Below are 21062 nucleotides of genomic sequence, written 5' to 3'. Positions count from 1 at the left end.
TCCAGTTATCTGATAAAGTATTTGACAAAAACAATGTCTGATTTTCCCTAGAACCAAATTCTCTTATTGATTTGAAGTTGGACGCCTAGTGTGATATAAATGAACTCTTTCAGGTCATTTTTCATATTATTTAACCCACCCACTAGTGTCATATATTTTGGTGATTTGAGAAAATTCATGTAACTCACTTTATCAGGTATCAATAAATATTAAAATAAATGAAGCAATGGTGATTTTTAAAATCATTATTACTTATAAAAGTAATACTAAAAGTACTATTTATTTGTATATAGAAAAATCCCTAACTTTTAGATATTTCCTGGGTTCTTCAAAATTGCCAATGGAGAGCACACACATGTACACCAAAGGATGTGTCATACGGGGTATCTAGATTACCTTCAACATAACCATCTGGGTGTCATCCTCACAAAAATACAAATCTGCATTATCTGTTTTCATATTAGACTATATCAAGAGGTAAGTGTTGAGAAAGTGACATTTCTACAACCTGCTTATGGCCTCCTTAAACAGAATAATATGTAAAATGGATCTTTGAGTTATAAAATTGGATATGCAATTTTATAAGCTAAACTGAGTGATATGGTTTTATTTATGCCTCATAATTCTTAGATTTATTTTAAAACTAAAACGATAGGTGATATCCTAATAAAACAGTATAATAATTATTTTTGAGTACCTACTATGAATATTCCAGATGTTAGATGCTCCTGAGCACTCTAAATATGTTAGCTTAGCTTCGACAGCCCTGAAATGTCAGGCCTATACCCAGAGATATATGTGTGTGTGTGTGTGTGTGTGTGTATATGTATATGTATGTGTGTGTGTCTGTGTATATATGTATGTGTGTATATATGTGTGTATATGTATATGTGTGTGACTATGTGTGAGTATGCATATGTGTATGTATATATGTGTGTTTCTGTGTATATATGTGAATGTATATATACACACATATATATAGATACGTATATACACTTCTATATATACATATACATACATATATATACACATATACATATATATATGTTAACTGAGACTCTGAGGGGTTAAATGATGTGCCCAAGTTCATATAACTTGTAAATCTCAAAGCTCAGATTCAGTCTGTAGGCTCAGAGATATGTGTTATTCCAGTATTTAACTGTGTACAAAAAGGAAACACACCAGACACATTCATTTCCTAAGGCACTCAGTCAGTTTGTTTCTCATAAATAAAATGGCTTTGGATTGGCCATCTACTTGCATGAAAAACCTGGCATGCATGCATGCACATGTGTGTATATGTTGTGTGTGCACACTTGTGATACCCTTATTTTTGCTCACTCCAATTCTCTCCCTTTTTTCTTGTATGAATAAATACATAAAACATATTTCACTTTGTCTCTTTCTTAGTATTTATTTTATTGATCTCCAAAAGTCTTTTGTAATTATTAAGAAAACAAAACTTTATGTAAAAGCTTCAAAAGCTTACAGTTGATTTGAATAAATAATGATTAATGGTACTACCAATCTGTTTTAACTTTTAGACATTTAAACAAAACATACCTTGATTTATGTTGCTAAATAAATATAAACAATTTAATAAAGAGTAAAATTTATGAGTCTGCATTACTTTTAACTTCTATTTAAAAGTACTTTCAAAATGAGATTGAATGCTGTGTGTGTGTGTGTGTGTATTTTTTCATTTCAGTGAAGATATTCTTAGGTCTTTCAGATTTGACCATTAAATATCCTTACTAACAAACATTTTCCTTGAAATTATAGATGTTAAGAGTATTAATCTGTATGATAGCAATGTAATTTAAATTTTGTCAGACTTGGGCAATGATAATAAGCTAGCACTCTAGAGTATTGCCTAAGTATCAGCTATCTTTTTAGCTTGTAACCGTGCATATCAGTTGTAAATCTGAGTCTCAGTATTCCCCATTAAAATTGAATAACAGCTGCTGAACTCTGCTTTATTAGAATGAAAGGAGGTAATATAGGAAAACATGATCTAGAATCTGTGAAGTTATGTGGAGACTACTATTATTACCATTACACATCTTAAATGTCATTAGTAAACTTGCAGCCCAGCATAGAACCAAGAGTTAAGAGTTATGTCATCCTCATTCGAGTTTTCCAATAACTATAAATTATAGTAGCCTAAGAAAGTTGACCATCTGGATTCGTAGAGCTGCTTTCTTGACTGTCATAAGAAAGCATGATTTGTAAGAAGGATTATGTATAGAGATGACATCAATATACTTTTCGTATTTTTTTTTTTTTTTTGCAGTTTACAGAATCCTCCAGGAGGAAAGGCATTCAGAGTGTTTGCTGTTGTGTGAAACGGAATACTTGGAAGAGGATCATAAAGACTATTCCAAATGCAATATTTCTGAATTTTGTATAAAACTGTAACAATACTGTACAGAGTACATCAACTATTTTCAGCCCAAAAAGGTGCCAAATGCATATAAATCTTGATAAACAAAGTCTATAAAATAAAACATGGGACATTAGCTTTGGGAAAACTAATGAAAATGTAATGGTTTTAGAAATCCTGTGTTAAATATTGCTATATTTTCTTAGCAGTTATTTCTACAGTTAATTACATAGTCATGATTGTTCTACATTTCATATATTATATGGTGCTTTGTATATGCCACTAATAAAATGAATCTAAACATTGAATGTGAATGGCCCTCAGAAAATCATCTAGTGCATTTAAAAATAGTCGACTCTAAAACTGAAAGAAACCTTATCACATTTTCCCCAGTTCAATGCTATGCCATTACCAACTCCAAATAATCGCAAATAATTTTCCACTTAATAACTGTAAAGTTTTTTTTCTGTTAATTTAGGCATATAGAATATTAAATTCTGATATTGCACTTCTTATTTTATATAAAATAATCCTTTAATATCCAAATGAATCTGTTAAAATGTTTGATTCCTTGGGAATGGCCTTAAAAATAAATGTAATAAAGTCAGAGTGGTGGTATGAAAACATTCCTAGTGATCATGTAGTAAATGTAGGGTTAAGCATGGGCAGCCAGAGCTTTCTATGTACTGTTAAAATTGAGGTCACATATTTTCTTTTGTATCCTGGCAAATACTCCTGCAGGCCAGGAAGTATAATAGCAAAAAGTTGAACAAAGATGAACTAATGTATTACATCACCATTGCCACTGATTTTTTTTAAATGGTAAATGACCTTGTATATAAATATTGCCATATCATGGTACCTATAATGGTGATATATTTGTTTCTATGAAAAATGTATTGTGCTTTGATACTAAAAATCTGTAAAATGTTAGTTTTGGTAATTTTTTTTCTGCTGGTGGATTTACATATTAAATTTTTTCTGCTGGTGGATAAACATTAAAATTAATCATGTTTCAAAGTTTTATTTTCAGTTCCTTTTGCATGCCTATTTTGATTTAGAAATCACTTTAAGATAAATGAACAAAATTATTGTAAGTCTTCTAAACTTGGTTTATTGACGTTAGTATAAATAACGTACTTAATACCAGATGTCTACAAAATCGACCTGATTATTTAGGTATTTGTATGTGAAAGAGAAACACATATTTAGAAACACAGCAAGGGAGATTTTGAATAAAGAGAGAGATGAATTTATAAAGTAGGAAAAAAAGAATCTGAAAGATCCAAAGTGATTATAAAAGAATTGACAGGACAATAAATACTTCAAATACTTTTAGAAAGTAAATGAGTAGGAGTTTAGGAGGGATAAACGAGATAAATTCCATGCAATGATCAAGGAAAGCAAGAGAGCAGATAATACAAAAGAAAAAGAAGAAGGTTCACATAAATAGCTTCTGGAGTGCAAATTATAAAGACATCAACATTTTTGATCATATAATAAATAAGTATTGGCTTAGAGCTAAGTGGTTCCAAATACTGGTAATTAAAACAATGATGTATACGTTAAAGATTGCAAAACTTAAAAGCAGATTTTTATGGGAACTTTTTTTGAAAGGATACATGACCACCTTCTTAAATACTATGACTTTACATAGACTCTTTTTCTGGTCCTTACTGCTCCTCCCACAACAGGGAAGCCCCATCAGTTCTGTCAGTATAAGGTTTTCTTCTATTTGCCCTTAGTTTAGATCTCCATCATCAATTCCACTTACTATTGTAATATCTTCAGCTGGAGCCTCTTTGTGTCTTTCTCCATTCCTTTTTAATACATTCGTATTTCCCAGCCCCAGAACCCTTGAAACTAACTCTTCCATGAGTTTTCATTGCTGAAGAAAAACCAAACATCCTTGTAAAAACATTTAAGAACTTCCATAGTCTTGTTCATATTGTTTACCTATCTTCTACACAAGGCGTGTCCTTGGGTAAGTTATTTAACTTCAATTTACCTTACCTGTAAAATGGAACAAATAATATCTCCTTAAGATTGCTCTACGAATTAATTGACACATTATGTGTGATGTACTTAAAGGAATAATAAACGCATAATATGTGGTCAGTGGACGCCATTTTCTATTATTATAATCATTTTTGTTATTTAATTTGGGGAAACTATTCATCTGGCATATACTATTGATCCTTTGGCACTTAAATAAATGTGAAATCCTCCAGGAATTTTCCTGTGATTCTCCTTGTAAGAAAGAATTAAATGCTCTCTAATATGATATCCTTTTAATTTGACCATTGTAATTTTAATTTGTGTTTTATTATATTCTTTAAAAGATAAGCTCTTTGAGAATGGTAATACTCTTACTCATCTCTCTACCCAAGAGCACAATTACCTCTGAGTTTTACTTCCTTGGACTCTACAAATGGTATACCAGTATTGTTGAGTGAGCATTCCAACAATTCCTAATTTTATTTTTGATGAAAATGAATGTTTTTTTCCACATTATAGTGTGAGGTCAACACAAAGTGCTATAGCTAGTGAAAATAGTTTATTGATAGACGTGGATTTAAAACAGATCAATGCTTGTAGAATAGTATTAATATCATTATTTTAGCATTTAAAGTTTACCAGACCATGTGTTACTTTAATACTTTTCATATATTAAAAAATAATTTTGTATTTTAAGCATAGTATTATGAAAATAAATTACTCTCCTAACCTTAGATAATTTGCATATTACAGGGTCCACTTTTCAATACTGTCCTCTAAAATCTTGACTGTTCTCTAGCTGTTCTAAAATGTTTTTAAAGAAATGTAAACTCTTCTAAATAGCATGGTGAGCCAAGCAAAGAAACAGCTATCATTTTTGCAAACATACCAAATTTCAGATTTGGACTTTAAGCTAATTCATTGCACAAAGAATTACATTGTTGGAGTTGATTTTAAAAACTTATCTGAGGTGACATTTCTACCCTGGCACCATAATATTCAGGAGCTGAAGAAATAGTTTAGTGAAATAATCTGATCCTCTTTTATTAATTTGTTGTAATTAAGTCGAAATTATATCAGTTTGAGATTTAAAAAAGGCAGGCAAACTCTTTAGAACACTGCTCTTATACTTAACAATTAGATATTCTCTACTTCCTTTTATCCCCCAATCCTTATATCACCTTGCACGGAATTATCAGAATGTGAAACAATGCTGGTAAGCAAACATCCTTGCACTAGACCATTAAGTTATGAAAACTAATTTTCCAATGATTACTAACAAATATTTTCTGATTAAAACCATAGTGAATTGGCAATTATGTTTACCACTATACTGATGAAGATGAAAAGCAGAGGGCCTACACATGACTGTATCTGATAAGCTCAGTTTAAAAAAAAAAAACGTGTACAGAAGATGAAGTAGAAATTAGAGATACTTATTTAAAAGGCATGAACTGATTGCAAATATCATTAGGGGCTGGATGTCGTGGCTTAAGCCTGTGGTCCCAGCACTTTGGGAGGCCGAGGTGAGCAGATCAGTTGAGCCCAGGAGTTTGAGACCAGTCTGTGCATGATGAAACCCCATCTCTACATAAATTAGCCAGGTGTGGTGGCACCTGCCTCTAGTCCCAGCTACTTGGGAGGCTGAGATTGGAGGACCACTTGAGCCCAGGAAGTTGAGGCTACAGTGAGCTGTGATTGCACCACTGCACTCCAGCCTGGGCAACAGAGCAAGACCTGGTCTCAAAAAAAAAAAAATTAATTAGAAATGCTTTTAAAAAGCCTAGCCTGATTGAGCCCTTATGCTAAGACAGATAAGAATTTTTTACAAAATGATATGAGAGCAGCATGATTAGGTACAATATAACAAAAAACAAATAGCCCCTTCTGAAGCTTTCTGCTTTCATTCATGCAAAAATTACTGAGTTCCTACAATCTGCTATAGATTTGTGCTGATCACTGTAGATATGTTTATAAACAAAAATGCCCTCAGGAAATTAGATTCTCGTGAGGAACACATACTAATTAGATAATCACATGAATAAATATAGGAAACCATGGAGATTATAGAACTTTGTTACTACAAAGAAAATATGGTACCATGGCAGTATTGAAAAGTAGGACTTAACCTTGCGGGAAGAGTAAAGATGACTTTCCTGAGGAACTGACATAAAGTTTAGAAGAACTTAAGGATGAGTAGAAGTAACTTGGAAGGGGAATAATTTCTTACATAAATAAACACAATGCAAAATACCTTATGGCAGGAATAGTCTAGAAACAACAGCAACAAAAAGCTGAAGGCATGCTGTACGTGAGTCTGGACACGTAAGTAGGGGAGCAGAGAAAGGTTGAAAGAATCTCTTTAGGGTTAAAATGCACTGTTGGTGCTCTAATAGATGCCCAACATGAATAACACTATGACATGACACACAGCAGTATACTCAAAAGCCACTCAGGAATTCAGAGTTTGAGCACAGGAGCAAAGTATGAGATACATTCTGTATTAATAACAAACTTAGAGTTTTATAGCCCTTTACAATAAAGTTATTTAATACTCCTGGGATCTAGAGTTTGATTCTTAACATGATTAATATGTCTATAAGCAATGAATTGAAGATGATTGAGAGCAGGAAGAAGGATGACGTGTATTGAGAACCAACAATATTTTAGAAACATTGCTATACATTTAATGTATTTGGTTCTCACAACAAACTGTGAGACAATATTATTTTCCCATTCTTATGTCTCAGTATGTAGATTCTAAAAGGTTAAGCAACACTGTCTAGGGCCTTGAGTTTGGGAAATGTGATTCATGTCTCCATCTCTCTAAATCTAAAGCCCATCTCTTGCTACTGGATCACTCCTGCTGGACATTTCCATGGGGACAGGAAATAATTTCACTAGCTCTCCCTACATCAGGTTTAGAAATACTCTTATACAGAATTCTGTAATCTTTGAATATGCCATACATTTGTTAGATGTAGAAAGATCTGTAGAAGAGGAGTAGAGATTTAGCTTTCTTTAAAAGTAGACTATAAAAAATTTTAAAAAGAATATAGATTCAGGGAACACCAGGAAAGGATGAGGTTTGTGTTCCATAGATTTTGAATTAGTAAACTACTTTTTCAAGAAAATAGACTGAATTACTTCCCTTTCACCAATTCATAAAAAGGGAAATAAAGACAAATAAAAATGTTACGCTCATAAAAGCATGGATATCCTGAAAGTGGATGGCAGTTGAAATCATATTGACAATTCAGAACACATGGTGCCTCAGCTAAGAGCCCACCCAAGAGAAGGGTGCAGTTGAGGAGAAGGCTTCTCTTTATGGTACAGCCATAAAGCAAAGTGATTGAAGAATCTGCCTTCTGATTTTCATTCAGGTGGGCTCCTGGATTTCACTCTACCCTTCAACCCCACCCTGCCCACATACCCTCAAATGAGTCCGCCAAATTAACATGCCATGATACACATAAAGAACTTTAAGTCAGACCTCTCTTATCCAGGTGACAGGTCGGCAAAGAGATACCTACTTTAATCAATCCAGTTCTTCAAACAGATATAAAAACAGACAAAATGAACTGTCAGACATAAGCACAGAAAAGCAAGCATCACATCAACTGACACCAGAAGAAGCAGATGTTTCAGAGAAAACAAAAGTACCTCTTAAAATCTTACCATCGATATCCTCAGGGGATACAGTACACCCATAAAACAAGAACAGACTAATATAGAAAAGAAACCATTAAAGAATAAGAAAACCATATTTTGGAAGACATTAAAGTAGTTAAAACTTAGCCATTGGACTTCAGGAAGCAAGAATGATGACATGCTTGGTGGTTGTGCCTAGAATGTAGGAATTCTGGGAGAAGCATTGAAGTGGAAAACATAACAAAATTTCTTGTTAAAGATAAAAATACAAAATGCATATAGATAACCACATACATGATAACATTAGATATTGTTAATAATTATGTAAAATTAGGCATAAACTGTGATGTAACAATGCATTTCTAGTGAAAAATGTTGTTTCCATGTCAACTTTGCTTCTTTCTAGTTGGCTAATGCCATTCAAATTTCACTAAACTTTGCTTAAGCATAGTTTGCTCGTATGTAATATGGGAATTATAATTACTTCCTCACAGGGTTGATAACAGAATTAAATTAAATAATAGAACATAGCTGAAATTACCTAGCACTTACCGAACACTAAATGATAGTTCCATATGCATATTGCATTTTCTCAGAGGTTGTGCAGATTTTATTTCAGATTTTCATGAACCATGTTCAATCATTTTAAATCAAATTTATTGAGGTATAATTTAAATAAAAAAGATGTCTTTTCTAGAGTTTTATATTAATATATAGTATTACCATCTTCTGCCTCGCCTTTCTTGCTCAGCATGTTTTTGAGATTTGTTCATATTGTTACATTTAGCAGTAATTTTCTTTTATGATTGAGTGGTATTTTATTATATGACTATCCATCAATTGTCTTATCTTTCACCTATTAACAGACACTATAATTGCTCCATCCTTTATTTAATACAAGTAGAGCTGTTAGAAACATTCATGTACAAGTCTTTGGGTATACATATATTTTCATTTTTAGAGTAAATAAGTAGAATTTCTGGGTCATATGGTAAATATACAATTAAAAGATTTTGCTGAACTGTTTTTCAAAGTGGTTGTGCCATTTTACATTCTCACAGTAAATGTAACAGAGCTTTCATTTGCTCCACATGTTGGCAAACTCGTTGTTTTTCTATTTTAATTAATCTTTTATATCTATTAAAATAATGTAAATAAATTAATTCTATTTGATATTTTTGATGTTAGTGATTCAACTGGTGTGTAATGCTATCTTATTGGAGTTTCATTTGGCATTTACCTGATGAATAATACCATTGAGCATCTTTTCATGTGTCATTTGTATATCTACTTTGTGAAATACCTGTTCAAATATTCTCCCCATTAAAAATTGGTTATCTTTTTATATTTAGATATAAATACATACATATATAAATATATATGTATATCTTTTTGAAAGTTTATATATATATAGATGAACTATATATAGAAAGTTTGAATATTTTCTTCCAGTTAGTGGCTTAACCCTTTTTTAATGACATCTTTTGAAGAACAAAAGTTTTAAATTTTGATGAAGTACAGTTTACCTTTTGTTTTGTTTTTTTTTTTTTTGGGATTTACACTTTTTGTGTCATATCTAAGAAATCTTTGCTATCACCAAGTTGTAAGAATTTTTAATATGGTTTTCTCTAAGAGTTTTATAAAGTCTGTGATCCACTTGAGCTAACTTGTGTGCATAGTGTGAGGTAAAGGTGGAGGTTTATTTTTTTCCATATGGATATTCAATTTTTCAAGTACCATTTGTTGAAAAGATGATGCTATCCTATTGAACTACCATTACTGTCTGTTAAAGAAATCAATTGATCACTAGTATATGGATCTATCCTTCGACACACTATTCCAGCACCATCCAATAGAAATTTAATATGAGCCACACATGTGATCTTAAATTGTTGAATAACTACATTAGCAAAAAAAAATTCATGTGAATAATACATTTTATTTGATCTATCATATCCAAAATATTATTGTTTAACATATAATTTGTATAAAAATATTTGGTAATAATTTTGTTCTGAAGACTGTTTGATACTAATCTTGCCACACCAGGATTCACATGACAGTGACTGAATAATTTCCATCCATCCACTTACTTTTTTTTGAGACCCAATTTTTATGCATTTTAGTGTATACATTGCATAATTTGCAGTGTTATTCTAAGACTATTGGCACATGCATACAGTCATCTAGCAAGCAACACAATCAATTCAAAAATTCTTTGGTGCCCCGTTGTCTTCAATGCTGTCTCCTGTTCTCAGTACCTGTAACCCCTGTTCTGTTTTGTCAGATAGTTTTACCTCTTTCAGAATTTTATAAAAAATAAAATCAGTGTAATATTTTGAGTCTGGCTTCTTTCACTCAGCACAAATGATTAGAGATTCATTCATGCTGTTGTGTGTCAGTGGTACATTGCATTCTTCTTCCAAGTAGTATTCCATAATGTGGATGTACCATATTACATCATTCATTTACCAGTTGAAAAGCATTTAGAGTAATTTCAGATTTTGGTGATCATAAACAAAGCTTTGTAAGGATTCCTTTATAAGGGACATTGTATGCCTAACTTTAAAAAACACCAATATTCCAATGTGGTTGTACCATATTTTGCATTCCTCCCAGCAACGTCTGAAGGTTCTTCGCATCCTTGCTAGCATGTACTATTAACATTCTAATAGGTGTGCAGTGGGATCTCATTGTTAAAGACTTACTTTTAATCTTATCATTTCTTTATATTTAACATAGTTTTCTTGTAGGTAGCAGAGATGGGCCGTTTTTTAAATCCTGTCTGACAATTTATCCTGTTAAATTAAATATTTATGTCATTTACATTAAATATAATATTGAAATGATAAGGCTTAAATCTCTCAGCTTGCTATTTGCTTTTTACCCGCTTTAACTCTTTCCTGTATTTTTCTGGATTAATTGAAATTTTTAAATATTCCATTTTATCTCTGCTTCTTGCTCATTTGCAAGTCTATTTGTTTTAATTTTTTAGTGATTTTGTTACTTGAAAGGGGCCCAGATCCAGATACCATACCAAGAGAGGGTTCTTGGACCTCATGCAAGAAAGAATTCAGGAGAAGCCCATAGAGTTAAGTGAAAGCAAGGTTATTAAGAAAGTAAAGGAATAAAAGAATGGCTACTCTATAAGCAGAGCAGTGGCATAGGCTACTCAATTTAGTATACCTATAGTTATTTATTGGTTATATGCTAAACAAGGGGTGGATTATTCATGAGTTTTCCAAGAAAGGGGCAGGGATTTTCTGAAACTGAGGGTTTTCCCCATTTAAGACCATATAGGGTAACTTCTGAACATTACCATGACATTTGTAAACTGTCATCGTGTTGGTGGGAGTGTCTTTTAGCATGCTAATGCATTATAATTAATGTATAATGAGCAGTGAAGACAATCAGAGTTCATTTCATTGCCATCTTGGTTTTGGTGGGTTTTGGAGGGCTTCTTTACTGCATCCTGCTTTATCATTAGGGTCTTTGTGACCTGTATATTGTGCTGACCTCCTACCTCAGCCTGTGACTAAGAATGCCTAACCTCCTGGGAATGCAGCCCAGTAGGTCTCAGCCTTACTTAATTTGGCTCCCATACAAGATGGAGTCCCTCTGATTCAAATGCTTCTGACAATTTCTCTAAGGCTTATCATATGCATGTTTAAGTAATAGTAGTTATTCTGCAAAATGTATTGTTCTATTTGTATGTAACATAAAAGCCTTACAACAAAATACTTCCATTTACCCCTTTTCATTCTTTGGGCTACTTGTGTCATAATTTTACTTTTGCATTATTATAAATTTCACAATTTATTATTATGTTTGTTGAAACAGTCAAGCGTATCTGAAATTTTAAATGATAAAATATATTTACACACAAACTTATTATTACAGGTTTTCTTCAAAGGTTTTTATTTTGCTTTCACTTTTGGGAAATATTTTCACTGTATAGGATTCTAGGTTGATAGTTGTATGCTTTTAGCACTTTAAAGATGTTATTTCATTGTCTTCTCGCTTACGTATTTTCTGAAGAGATATCTGTAGTCATTCTATTATGTATTTGTCTCTAGAAATGGTTCTTTTTACTTTAGCAGCTTTTAGGACTGTCACTTTATCATAATCTAGAGATAGTTTACTCTCATATTAAGATCTCTATTAACTGTTTCAGGTGATGAGCCAGGAATCTCCACTCTTGTTGATCAGAGCTAGGTTGTCTCCTAGTCTGCGGTGAGCTCTAAAAGTGGTTCTGTTTATTCTTCTCTTATTACTCTTTGTCAGTCGTTGGGAGTATTACATTATGCTTCAGTTTCCTGGTATTCAGCAAAAACTGAAGGTGACCTCATGCAAATGTTTGGACTTCTTTCTTTGAATAGCCTCCTCTTTTCCAAAACTCTGCATTGCAACTTCTGATAGTCTCAGTGTCCTTGAACTTAATTCTTTGTCTGCTCAACTCACACAATGATGCTCTGCTTGGGAACTTCCTCTCTGGACTACAGGTGGAATGATTCTCAAGACCCACAGACAGGTAATCATGGGGATCACTTTGCTTGTTTCCTTTCTCTTAGGCATTACAAGTGTTGCCTGGTGACCAATATCTGAAAACAGTTTTATCATATATTTTTCCCTCCTTCATATATATGTATGTTGGGAAGAGAAGTTTGATCCTTGTTATTTCACTATAGTAAGAAACAGAAATCTTCAGTTTTTTTAATAAAAAGAAAGATAATCTAAGAGAAACTCTCATATTTTTCACTTTGATTAGCTCAAAAAAATTAAACAAGAGTGTCCAGGTTATCTTTGAAAAATAGTATGATTTGCAAGAAGTTTTGGTATTATTTCAGATATGTGGATTCTTAGTTCCGCTCAAATGTTAGTGGCTTCTCACAGAAATCACAAGCTTATTAGATCCAATATTTTGATAAGAAAAGCAGGAATGCATGCTGGAGGCTTAAGAGCTTGGAAGAACACAAAAAGTATGCTAAACATGATAATTTGACCTCTAAACAATCAAAAATGTTGCTCTACAAATAAGCTAAAGGCATAAGCTGTGAACCACAAATGCTTTGAAATATTATAATCCTGAAATGGAAAAAAATGAAAAGGGCAAAACTAAAAAAAGCTAAAATATATTAGATAGGGTTATTTTAAGAACTTAGAAGTTGAGCTGATTTCTTTAATATGTTTTTGACATTTACAGTATTATTCCTTTATAACACCATCTTGAATATTTGATACTATAGATATATTAATGTCTTTCCAAGTAATGCTGATAATGTACCTTTTTAATCTTGTAAGAATTTACCCAATTTTAGGTTTTTTATTTTTTTCTATGTAAATGGTATCATCAGAATGGGTAAACATATGATCTAATTCCTAGAATAATAATAGGACAATTTAATATATCCCAGATGAGTTATTTTTGCCAGGAGGATTTTTTTTCTTATAATCTGGAAAATATCTTCAAATAATAGAGTTCTCTACTTTTAATGAAAAGCTTTATTTTTCAAGAATGACTTCCCAAATGAATAGGAAAAAGAATCCACACCAAATATTCTCTAGAAGTCTGCCTAATTATTCTCTATAAGCCTCTAGTAATAATATTATATCTACAGAATAATAACACTTCTGCAAAATTTCACAATTATCTATGCACTGGAAACATAGACCAAATTGGATAGTTCATGTGAAGAACATTATTACCAAGGCATATAGTCACCAGACTGTCCAAGGTCAACATTAAAGAAAAAAATCTTAAAGGCAGCTAGGGAAAAAGGTCAGATCACTCACAAAAGAAACCCCATCAGGCTAACAGTGAACTTCTCAAATGAAACCTTACAAGTCAGAAGAAATTGGGGACCTATTTTGTTTTTTTAAAGAAAAAAAAAAAACCAGCCAAGTATTTCAGATGCAACCAGACTAAGCTGCATAAACACAGGAGAAATAAAATCTTTTCCAGAGAAGCAACTGCTAAGGGAATTTGCTACCACTAGACCAGCTTTACAATAGATCCTTCAGGGAGTTCTAAACATGGAAATGAAAGAATAAAACCTGATAACACATGAAGAAAACTACTTAAATACATAGCCCAAAGAGCTCATAAAGCAACTATAGAATCAAGACTATGAAGAACAGCTGGGGATAGGCCCCCAAATCTGACCATAAACTGACCACAAAACTGGCCATAAAGAAAATCTCTGCAGCACTGTGACATGTTCATGATGGCCATGATGCCCACGCTGGAGGTTGTGGGTTTACCGGAATGAGGGCAAGGAACACCTGGCCCACCCAAGGCAGAAAACTTTTTAAAGGTGTTCCTAAACTACAAACAACAGCATGAGTAATCTGCTATGGGAACATGACCTTAAGGACATGTTCCTGCTGCAGCTAACTAGCCAGAGTCCATCCCTTTGTTTTGGCCCATCCCTTTGTTTCCCATAATGAATACTTTTAATCTATAATCTGTAGAAACAATGTTTATCACTGACTTGCTGTCAATAAATATGTGGGTAAATCTCTGTTCGAGACTCTCAGCTTTGAAGGCTGTGAGTCCCCTGATTTCCCACTCCACATGCTATATTTGTGTCTGTGTGTCTTTAATTCATCTAGCGCTGCTGGGTTAGGGTCTCCCCAACCAAGCTGGTCTCAGCAAGTGGTGCCCATATGTGGGGCTCGAACTCAGGTGGAAGGGTTGCTGGAGCAATGGTTGGAGAATGTGGAACTAAGCTGGAGGACACCTGAGTACTCTTAAGCAATCCCTGTGGTGAGTAAGAAGGGGAGCTCGGAAGCATCAGGGTAACAATGGGACAAGTGTGGGCTCTGGCTTGTTCCACCTTGGAACCTTTTCACACTGATGATAAGGAAAAAGGAAAGTATAATGAAGTAACAGAAGAGGTAACAGAGCAGGTTTTTTGCCAGCCAAAGCTAAAGTGGCAAAGGAGGAAGAGGTTCATCTCTACCCTTCTGCACCCCCTCCTTACTATGAAGAAAAAGAGTGGCCTGACCCTCCAGATCTTTCTTTTCTGGAGGACACTGGGTGAAAAGTAGTTGCTCCAGTGACTGTTTAAGCAGCGCCTCAAGCGACCACTCTCAGTTCTATTCAGGCAGGAATCCAGCAAGCTAGACATGAGGGTGATATAGAGGCTTGGCAGTTCTCTGTTAGAATACACCCCCCAGATCAACAGGGAAATATAGCTACATTTGAGCCATTTCCTTTTAAATTACTCAAAGAATTTAAACAAGCTATTAATCCCTATGGACCAGGTTCTCCTTTTGTAATGGGACTGTAAAGAATGTTGCTGCTCCAGTCAGATGTTGCCAGCAGGGATGATAGGATTACTTCTAGGTAGATCTAGTTTAAATTTAAAAGGAGTGCAAGTACAAACAGGAGTCATTGATTCAGATTAAAATGGGGAAATTCAAATTGTTATGTCTACTTTGGTTCCCTGGAAAGCAGAGCCAGGAGAGCATATAGCACAGCTCCTCATTGTGCCATATGTGGAAATGGGGAAAAGTGAAATTAAACAAACAGGAGGATTTGGAAGCACAAATAAACAAGGCAAAGCAGCTTATTGGGTGAATCAAATTACTGATAAACATCCTGCCTGTGAAATAACTATTCAGGGAAAGAAATTTAAAGGTTTGGTAGATACAGGAGTGGACATTTCAATCATTTCTCTACAGCATTGGCCATCTGCGTGGCCAATTCAACCCACTCAATTTAACATAGATGGAGTTGGTAAAGCCCGTGAAGTATATCAGAGTAGTTATATTTTGGATTGTGAAGGGCCCGATGGACAACCTGGGACTATTCAGCCAATAAGAACTTCTGTACCTATAAATTTATGGGGGAGAGATTTATTACAACAATGGGGAGGACAAGCTCTAATTCCAGAGCAATTATATAGCCCTCAAAGTCAACACATGATGCATGAAATGGGGTAAGTCCCCGGTATGGGACTAGAAAAAATTTGCAAGGTTTGAAGGAACTGCTTCAAGTGGAAAGACAAAGTTCCTGCCTAGGTTTAGGATATCATTTTTGATGGCAGCCATTGTTAAGCCTCCAGAATCTATACGTTTAAAATGGTTAACAGATAAGCCAATTTGGATGGAACAATGGCCACTGAGTAAAGAGAAACTGGAAGCTTTAGAGAACTTAGTTACTGAACAATTAGAAAAAGGACACATAGCTCCAACATTTTCCCCTTGGAATTCTCCAGTTTTCATAATTAAGAAAAAATCAGGTAAATGGAGAATGTTAACTGACTTAAGAGCCATTAATTCACTTATACAACCTATGGGGACATTGCAGCCAGGATTGCCCTCTCCTGCTATGATTCCAAAAAATTGGCCTTTAATAGTCATAGATTTAAAAGACTGTTTCTTTACTATGCCCTTAGCTGAGCAAGACTGTGAAAGATTTGCATTTCCAATTCCTGCAGTAAACAACCTGCAGCCTGCTAAGTGTTTTCATTGGAAAGTGTTGCCACAAGGCATGTTAAACAGTCCAACAATTTGCCAGGCTTATGTAGGGCAAGCAATTGAATCTACTTGTAAAAAATTTTCACAGTGTTACATTATTCATTATATGGATGATATACTTTGTGCTGCCCCCACTCGAGAAATATTACTCCAATGTTATGATCATTTGCAAAATTTGATTTCTCATGCTGGTTTAATTACAGCTCCTGACAAAATTCAGACTACTGCTCCTTACTCCTACTTAGGGACCTTAGTAAATGACACTACCATTGTGCCACAAAAAGTAACCACACATAGGGATCAATTGAAAACATCAAATGACTTTCAAAAATTACTAGGGGACATTAATTGGATATGACTTGCTCTAGGCATTCCTACCTATGCCATGAGTAATCTATTTTCTATCCTTAGAGGAGATCCTAGTCTCATTAGCCCTCGGCAATTAACAAGGGAGACTGAGGTAGAGTTACAGCTAATTGAGAAGCAAGTCCATAAAGCTCAAATAAATAGAATAAATCCAAAAAAGACTCTAGATTTGCTAATTTTTTCAACTCAGCATTCACCTACTGGTGTTATTGTTCAAGAGCAAGATCTTGTACAGGGGCTTTTTCTTCCACATACTAGTTCAGGGACTTTGACTCCTTATTTGGATCAAATTGCTACTATGATAGGAAATGGGAGAACTCAGATTATTAAATTACATGGATATGATCCTGGAAAAATTATTCTCCCTATCACGAAGGCATAAATACAGCAAGCTTTTATAAATAGTCTTACTTGGCAAACCCATTTAGCTAACTTTGTGGGTATTCTTGATAATCATTTTCCTAAAATGAAGCTGTTTCAATTTTTAAAATTAACTAATTGGATTCTCCCTAAAATCTCCAAATTTAAACCAATTAAAGGTGCTGAGAATGTTTTTACAGATGGGTCTAGTAATGGTAAAGCTTCTTATTCTGGCTCGAAAGGTAAAGTTTTTAAGACGCCCTATACGTCAGCTCAAAAAGCAGAGCTTGTAGCTGTAATTAAGGTATTGACTGCTTTTAATACGCCTATTAATGTGATTTCTGATTCTTCATATGTGGTTCATTCCACACAGTTAGTTAAAAATGCTCAGTTATGATTTCACACAGATGAACAACTGATGACTTTATTTACCCAATTGCAAAAAGCAGTCAGGAGTAGAATGCACCCTTTTTACATCACTTACATTAGGGCTCATACACCTCTTCCAGAACCTTTAACTGAAGGGAATCAAATGGCTGATCACCTAGTTGCTACTGCAATATCTAATGCTAGACACTTTCACAATTTAACCCATGTTAATGCCTCTGGTATCAAACACAGATACAGCATTACCTGGAAAGAAGCTAAAGCTATTATCCAGTGATGCCCAACTTGCCAAATGGTACATTCCTCATCATTCACAGGAGGAGTTAATCCTCGAGGATTGGAACCTAATTCTCTTTGGCAAATAGATGCCACACATGTTCCCTCATTTGGGAGACTAGCTTATGTACATGTATGTGTGGACACCTTTTCTCACTTTTTCTGGGCTACATGCCAATCAGGAGAGTTTCCTGCCTGTGTTAAATGTCACCTTTTGCAGTGTTTTGTGGTGACGAGCATTTCAGCTTCTATTAAAACAGACAATGCCTCAGGCTATACTAGGCAAGCTGTAGCTACATTTTTCTCTATATGGAATATTAAACACATTACTGGCATCCCATATAATTCTCAAGGACAAGCCATTGTAGAATGAATGCATCTCTCTCTAAAACAACAATTGCAAAAGCAGAAAGGGGGAAACGGGGACTACGGAACACCACATATGCAATTGAATCTAGCATTATTGACTTTAAATTTTTTGAGCCTGCCTAAAGGCCAGATGCTATCAGCAGCTGAACAACATCTACAGAAACCAGCTGCAAAGACAGTAGCAGAACAACTGGTTTGGTGGAGAGATCCAATAACAAATAGTTGGGAAATAGGTAAAAATATAATAACTTGGGGTAGAGGTTATGCTTGTGTTTCTCCAGGCCAGAATCATCAGCTAATTTGGATACCATCAAGACACCTAAAACCTTGTCATGAGCCAGCCAGATCCTGGGGACCCCCTGGTTGCAGCCATGTCAAGACTGATGCTGAGGAGGACCCCAACTATCATGAGCAACACCTGTCAAACACAGCCACCTACCTGGCGACAGATTAAGAAGCTGTCACAGAAGGTGGAAGAAAACCTGAGGAAAGCAGGACAACCAGTAATTTAATGAGTAATTTAATGATAGCTATGATAGCGGCGATCACCATTGCCATGAGTATTCCACCAACAAGGGCTGACACAGAGAACTATTATATTTACTGGGCATATGTATCAATCTTCGCTGGCAGTAATGCCTGGATGTAATCACTCTATGACACAATTACACATGCTTTCTGATCTCAGTATTTACCATAATAAATCTGCTCCTATAATTGAGGCATACCACCCTGAAAAAATCTATTTGTAAACAGAATTGGACCTGGCCAGAAAAAATGAACGTATTTATTTGGGAAGATTACATTGCAGAACAAGCAGAGGTGCTGCACAATGATTCCTATGGAATCATTATTGATTGGTCCCCTAAGGGGATGTTTAGCTTGAATTGCACCTCTCAGTCTGCATGCCATGGCCACACTATGTTCAGCTGGTCTAAACAAAATGGTCAGATGGTAGAAGTAGTAAGAAATATTGCTAGAGTTCCTGTTATCTGGAAACATGGTGGTATAGTGGCACCTCAACCTCAAATGATATGGCCTGCTGTAGGAGCTAAATATAAGAATTTGTAGAAACCATTAATGGCTCTTAATAAGATCAAAATTTGGGAAAGAATAAAAAAGCATGTAGAAGGACACTCTACAAACTTGTCTTTGGATGTTGCAAAATTAAAAGAACAAATATTTAAAGCATCCCAGGCACACCTGACCTTACAGGAACTGGAGTGCTTGAAGGAGCTGCTGATGGATTAGCAGCTAGTAACCCATTAAAATAGATAAAAACACTTGGAGGCTCTGTGATTTCAATGATGATTGTGTTATTAATATGTGTTGTTTGTCTTTGTATAGTCCGCAGATGCAGATCCCAACTCCTGCAACAAGTAGGTCACTGTGATAAAGCCGCCTTTGCTTTTATTGCCTTGCAAAAACAAGAAGGGGTACATGCTGGGGATAGGCCCTCAAATCTGGCCATAAACTGGCCCCAAAACTGGCCATAAACAAAATCTCTGCAGCACTGTGACATGTTCATGATGGCCATGATGCCCACACTGAAGGTTGTGGGTTTACTGGAATGAGGGCAAGGAACACCTGGCCCACCCAGGGCGGAAAACCGCTTAAAGGCATTCCTAAACCACAAACAATAGCATGAGCAATCTGTACCTTAAGGACATGTTCCTGCTGCAGATAACTAGCCAGACTCATCCCTTTGCTTTGGCCTATCCCTTTGCTTCCCATAAGGAATACTTTTAGTTAATCTACAATCTATAGAAACAATGTTTATCACTGGCTTGCTGTCAATAAATATGTGGGTAAATCCCTGTTCAGGGATCGCAGCTCTGAAGGCTGTGAGCCCCCTGATTTCCCACTCCACACACTATATTTCTGTGTGTGTGTGTGTCTTTATTTCCTCCAGCGCTGCTGGGTTAGGGTCTCCCTGACTGAGCTGGTCTTGGCAAAGAACTTTGGCAACCTTAAAATGTGTTACAGTCCAAACAAATTTATAACAACTTCTAGAAGCACTCTTCCTTGGTTTTATCTTGATTTCATTGGGAAGGAATGATAAGCTGTAACTAAGCTAGATTGCTAGTGGGAAACAAGGGCCAAGTTTTTCCTAGGAGATCCTATCCACTCTCATGACTATTACCTAGCCCATAATGACATCCTAATCTGTTTCTGGCCAAGATCTCTGCAATAATATCCAGGCACATAAGTATAACCAACTACTGTATATCTTCACATAGTTGGGGCATCTTAAAGTCAACAAATCAAATATATTCTTCTCTTTCCTAACAAATTTGTGTTGTCTGTATTCCATATACAGCTGAATGGTAATACTTTCCTTCATTAAAAAACTTGAGTTATTTCTGAATCAGTTTTTTCCTTTATTATGTTTCATCCACCAGAAAATTTCATTGACTCTATGTTATTCTTCTCTCTATTATCACTGCTGCTGTCTTACTTTAAATACTCAGGCTTTCTTGCTTGAATTATAGCAGCACCAACCTAAATGATCTTCTTGCTAGTCTTGCCACTTCCAAATTCATTCTTTACAATATCATAGGAGTTATTTTTTACAATATGTATCTTATATAATTTCTATGCCAAAATTCATTAATGGCACCCCAGTATCTGTAGGATAAAAATATAAGTTACTTAGAAAGATAAAGTATTTGCTTACCTGGACCGAGAATCTCTCTCTAAACTCATCCCTCTTCAATCTCGTCCTACATCTGTTCTTAGAATTCTATGTTCAGAAGACACAGCATAGTTTCTATCCACTTTGTGCTTT

General features: G+C 34.8%; 1 protein-coding gene and 1 long non-coding RNA gene across 3 annotated transcripts in view; one reads left to right on the top strand and one right to left on the bottom strand.

Moving 5' to 3' along the window:
- CRISPLD1 (cysteine rich secretory protein LCCL domain containing 1) overlaps nt 1-4674 on the top strand; it is a 50450-nt gene extending 45776 nt beyond the window's left edge. For both annotated transcript variants that reach the window (XM_004047167.3, XM_019032970.4), the window contains one exon: nt 2294-4674. In XM_004047167.3, the coding sequence (XP_004047215.1) occupies nt 2294-2345 (52 nt within the window). In that variant the 3' untranslated portion in view covers nt 2346-4674. The remainder of the gene's footprint in view (nt 1-2293) is intronic.
- LOC129523977 (uncharacterized) overlaps nt 1-21062 on the bottom strand; it is a 90224-nt gene that overhangs the window by 12618 nt on the left and 56544 nt on the right. The gene's annotated exons all lie outside the window — the stretch shown is intronic.

This window comes from Gorilla gorilla, chromosome 7, assembly GCF_029281585.2.
Source record: "Gorilla gorilla gorilla isolate KB3781 chromosome 7, NHGRI_mGorGor1-v2.1_pri, whole genome shotgun sequence".
Lineage (NCBI taxonomy): Eukaryota > Metazoa > Chordata > Mammalia > Primates > Hominidae > Gorilla > Gorilla gorilla.
Note: the sequence above shows the minus strand (reverse complement) of the source record. Positions and strands in the feature narration are given on the sequence as shown.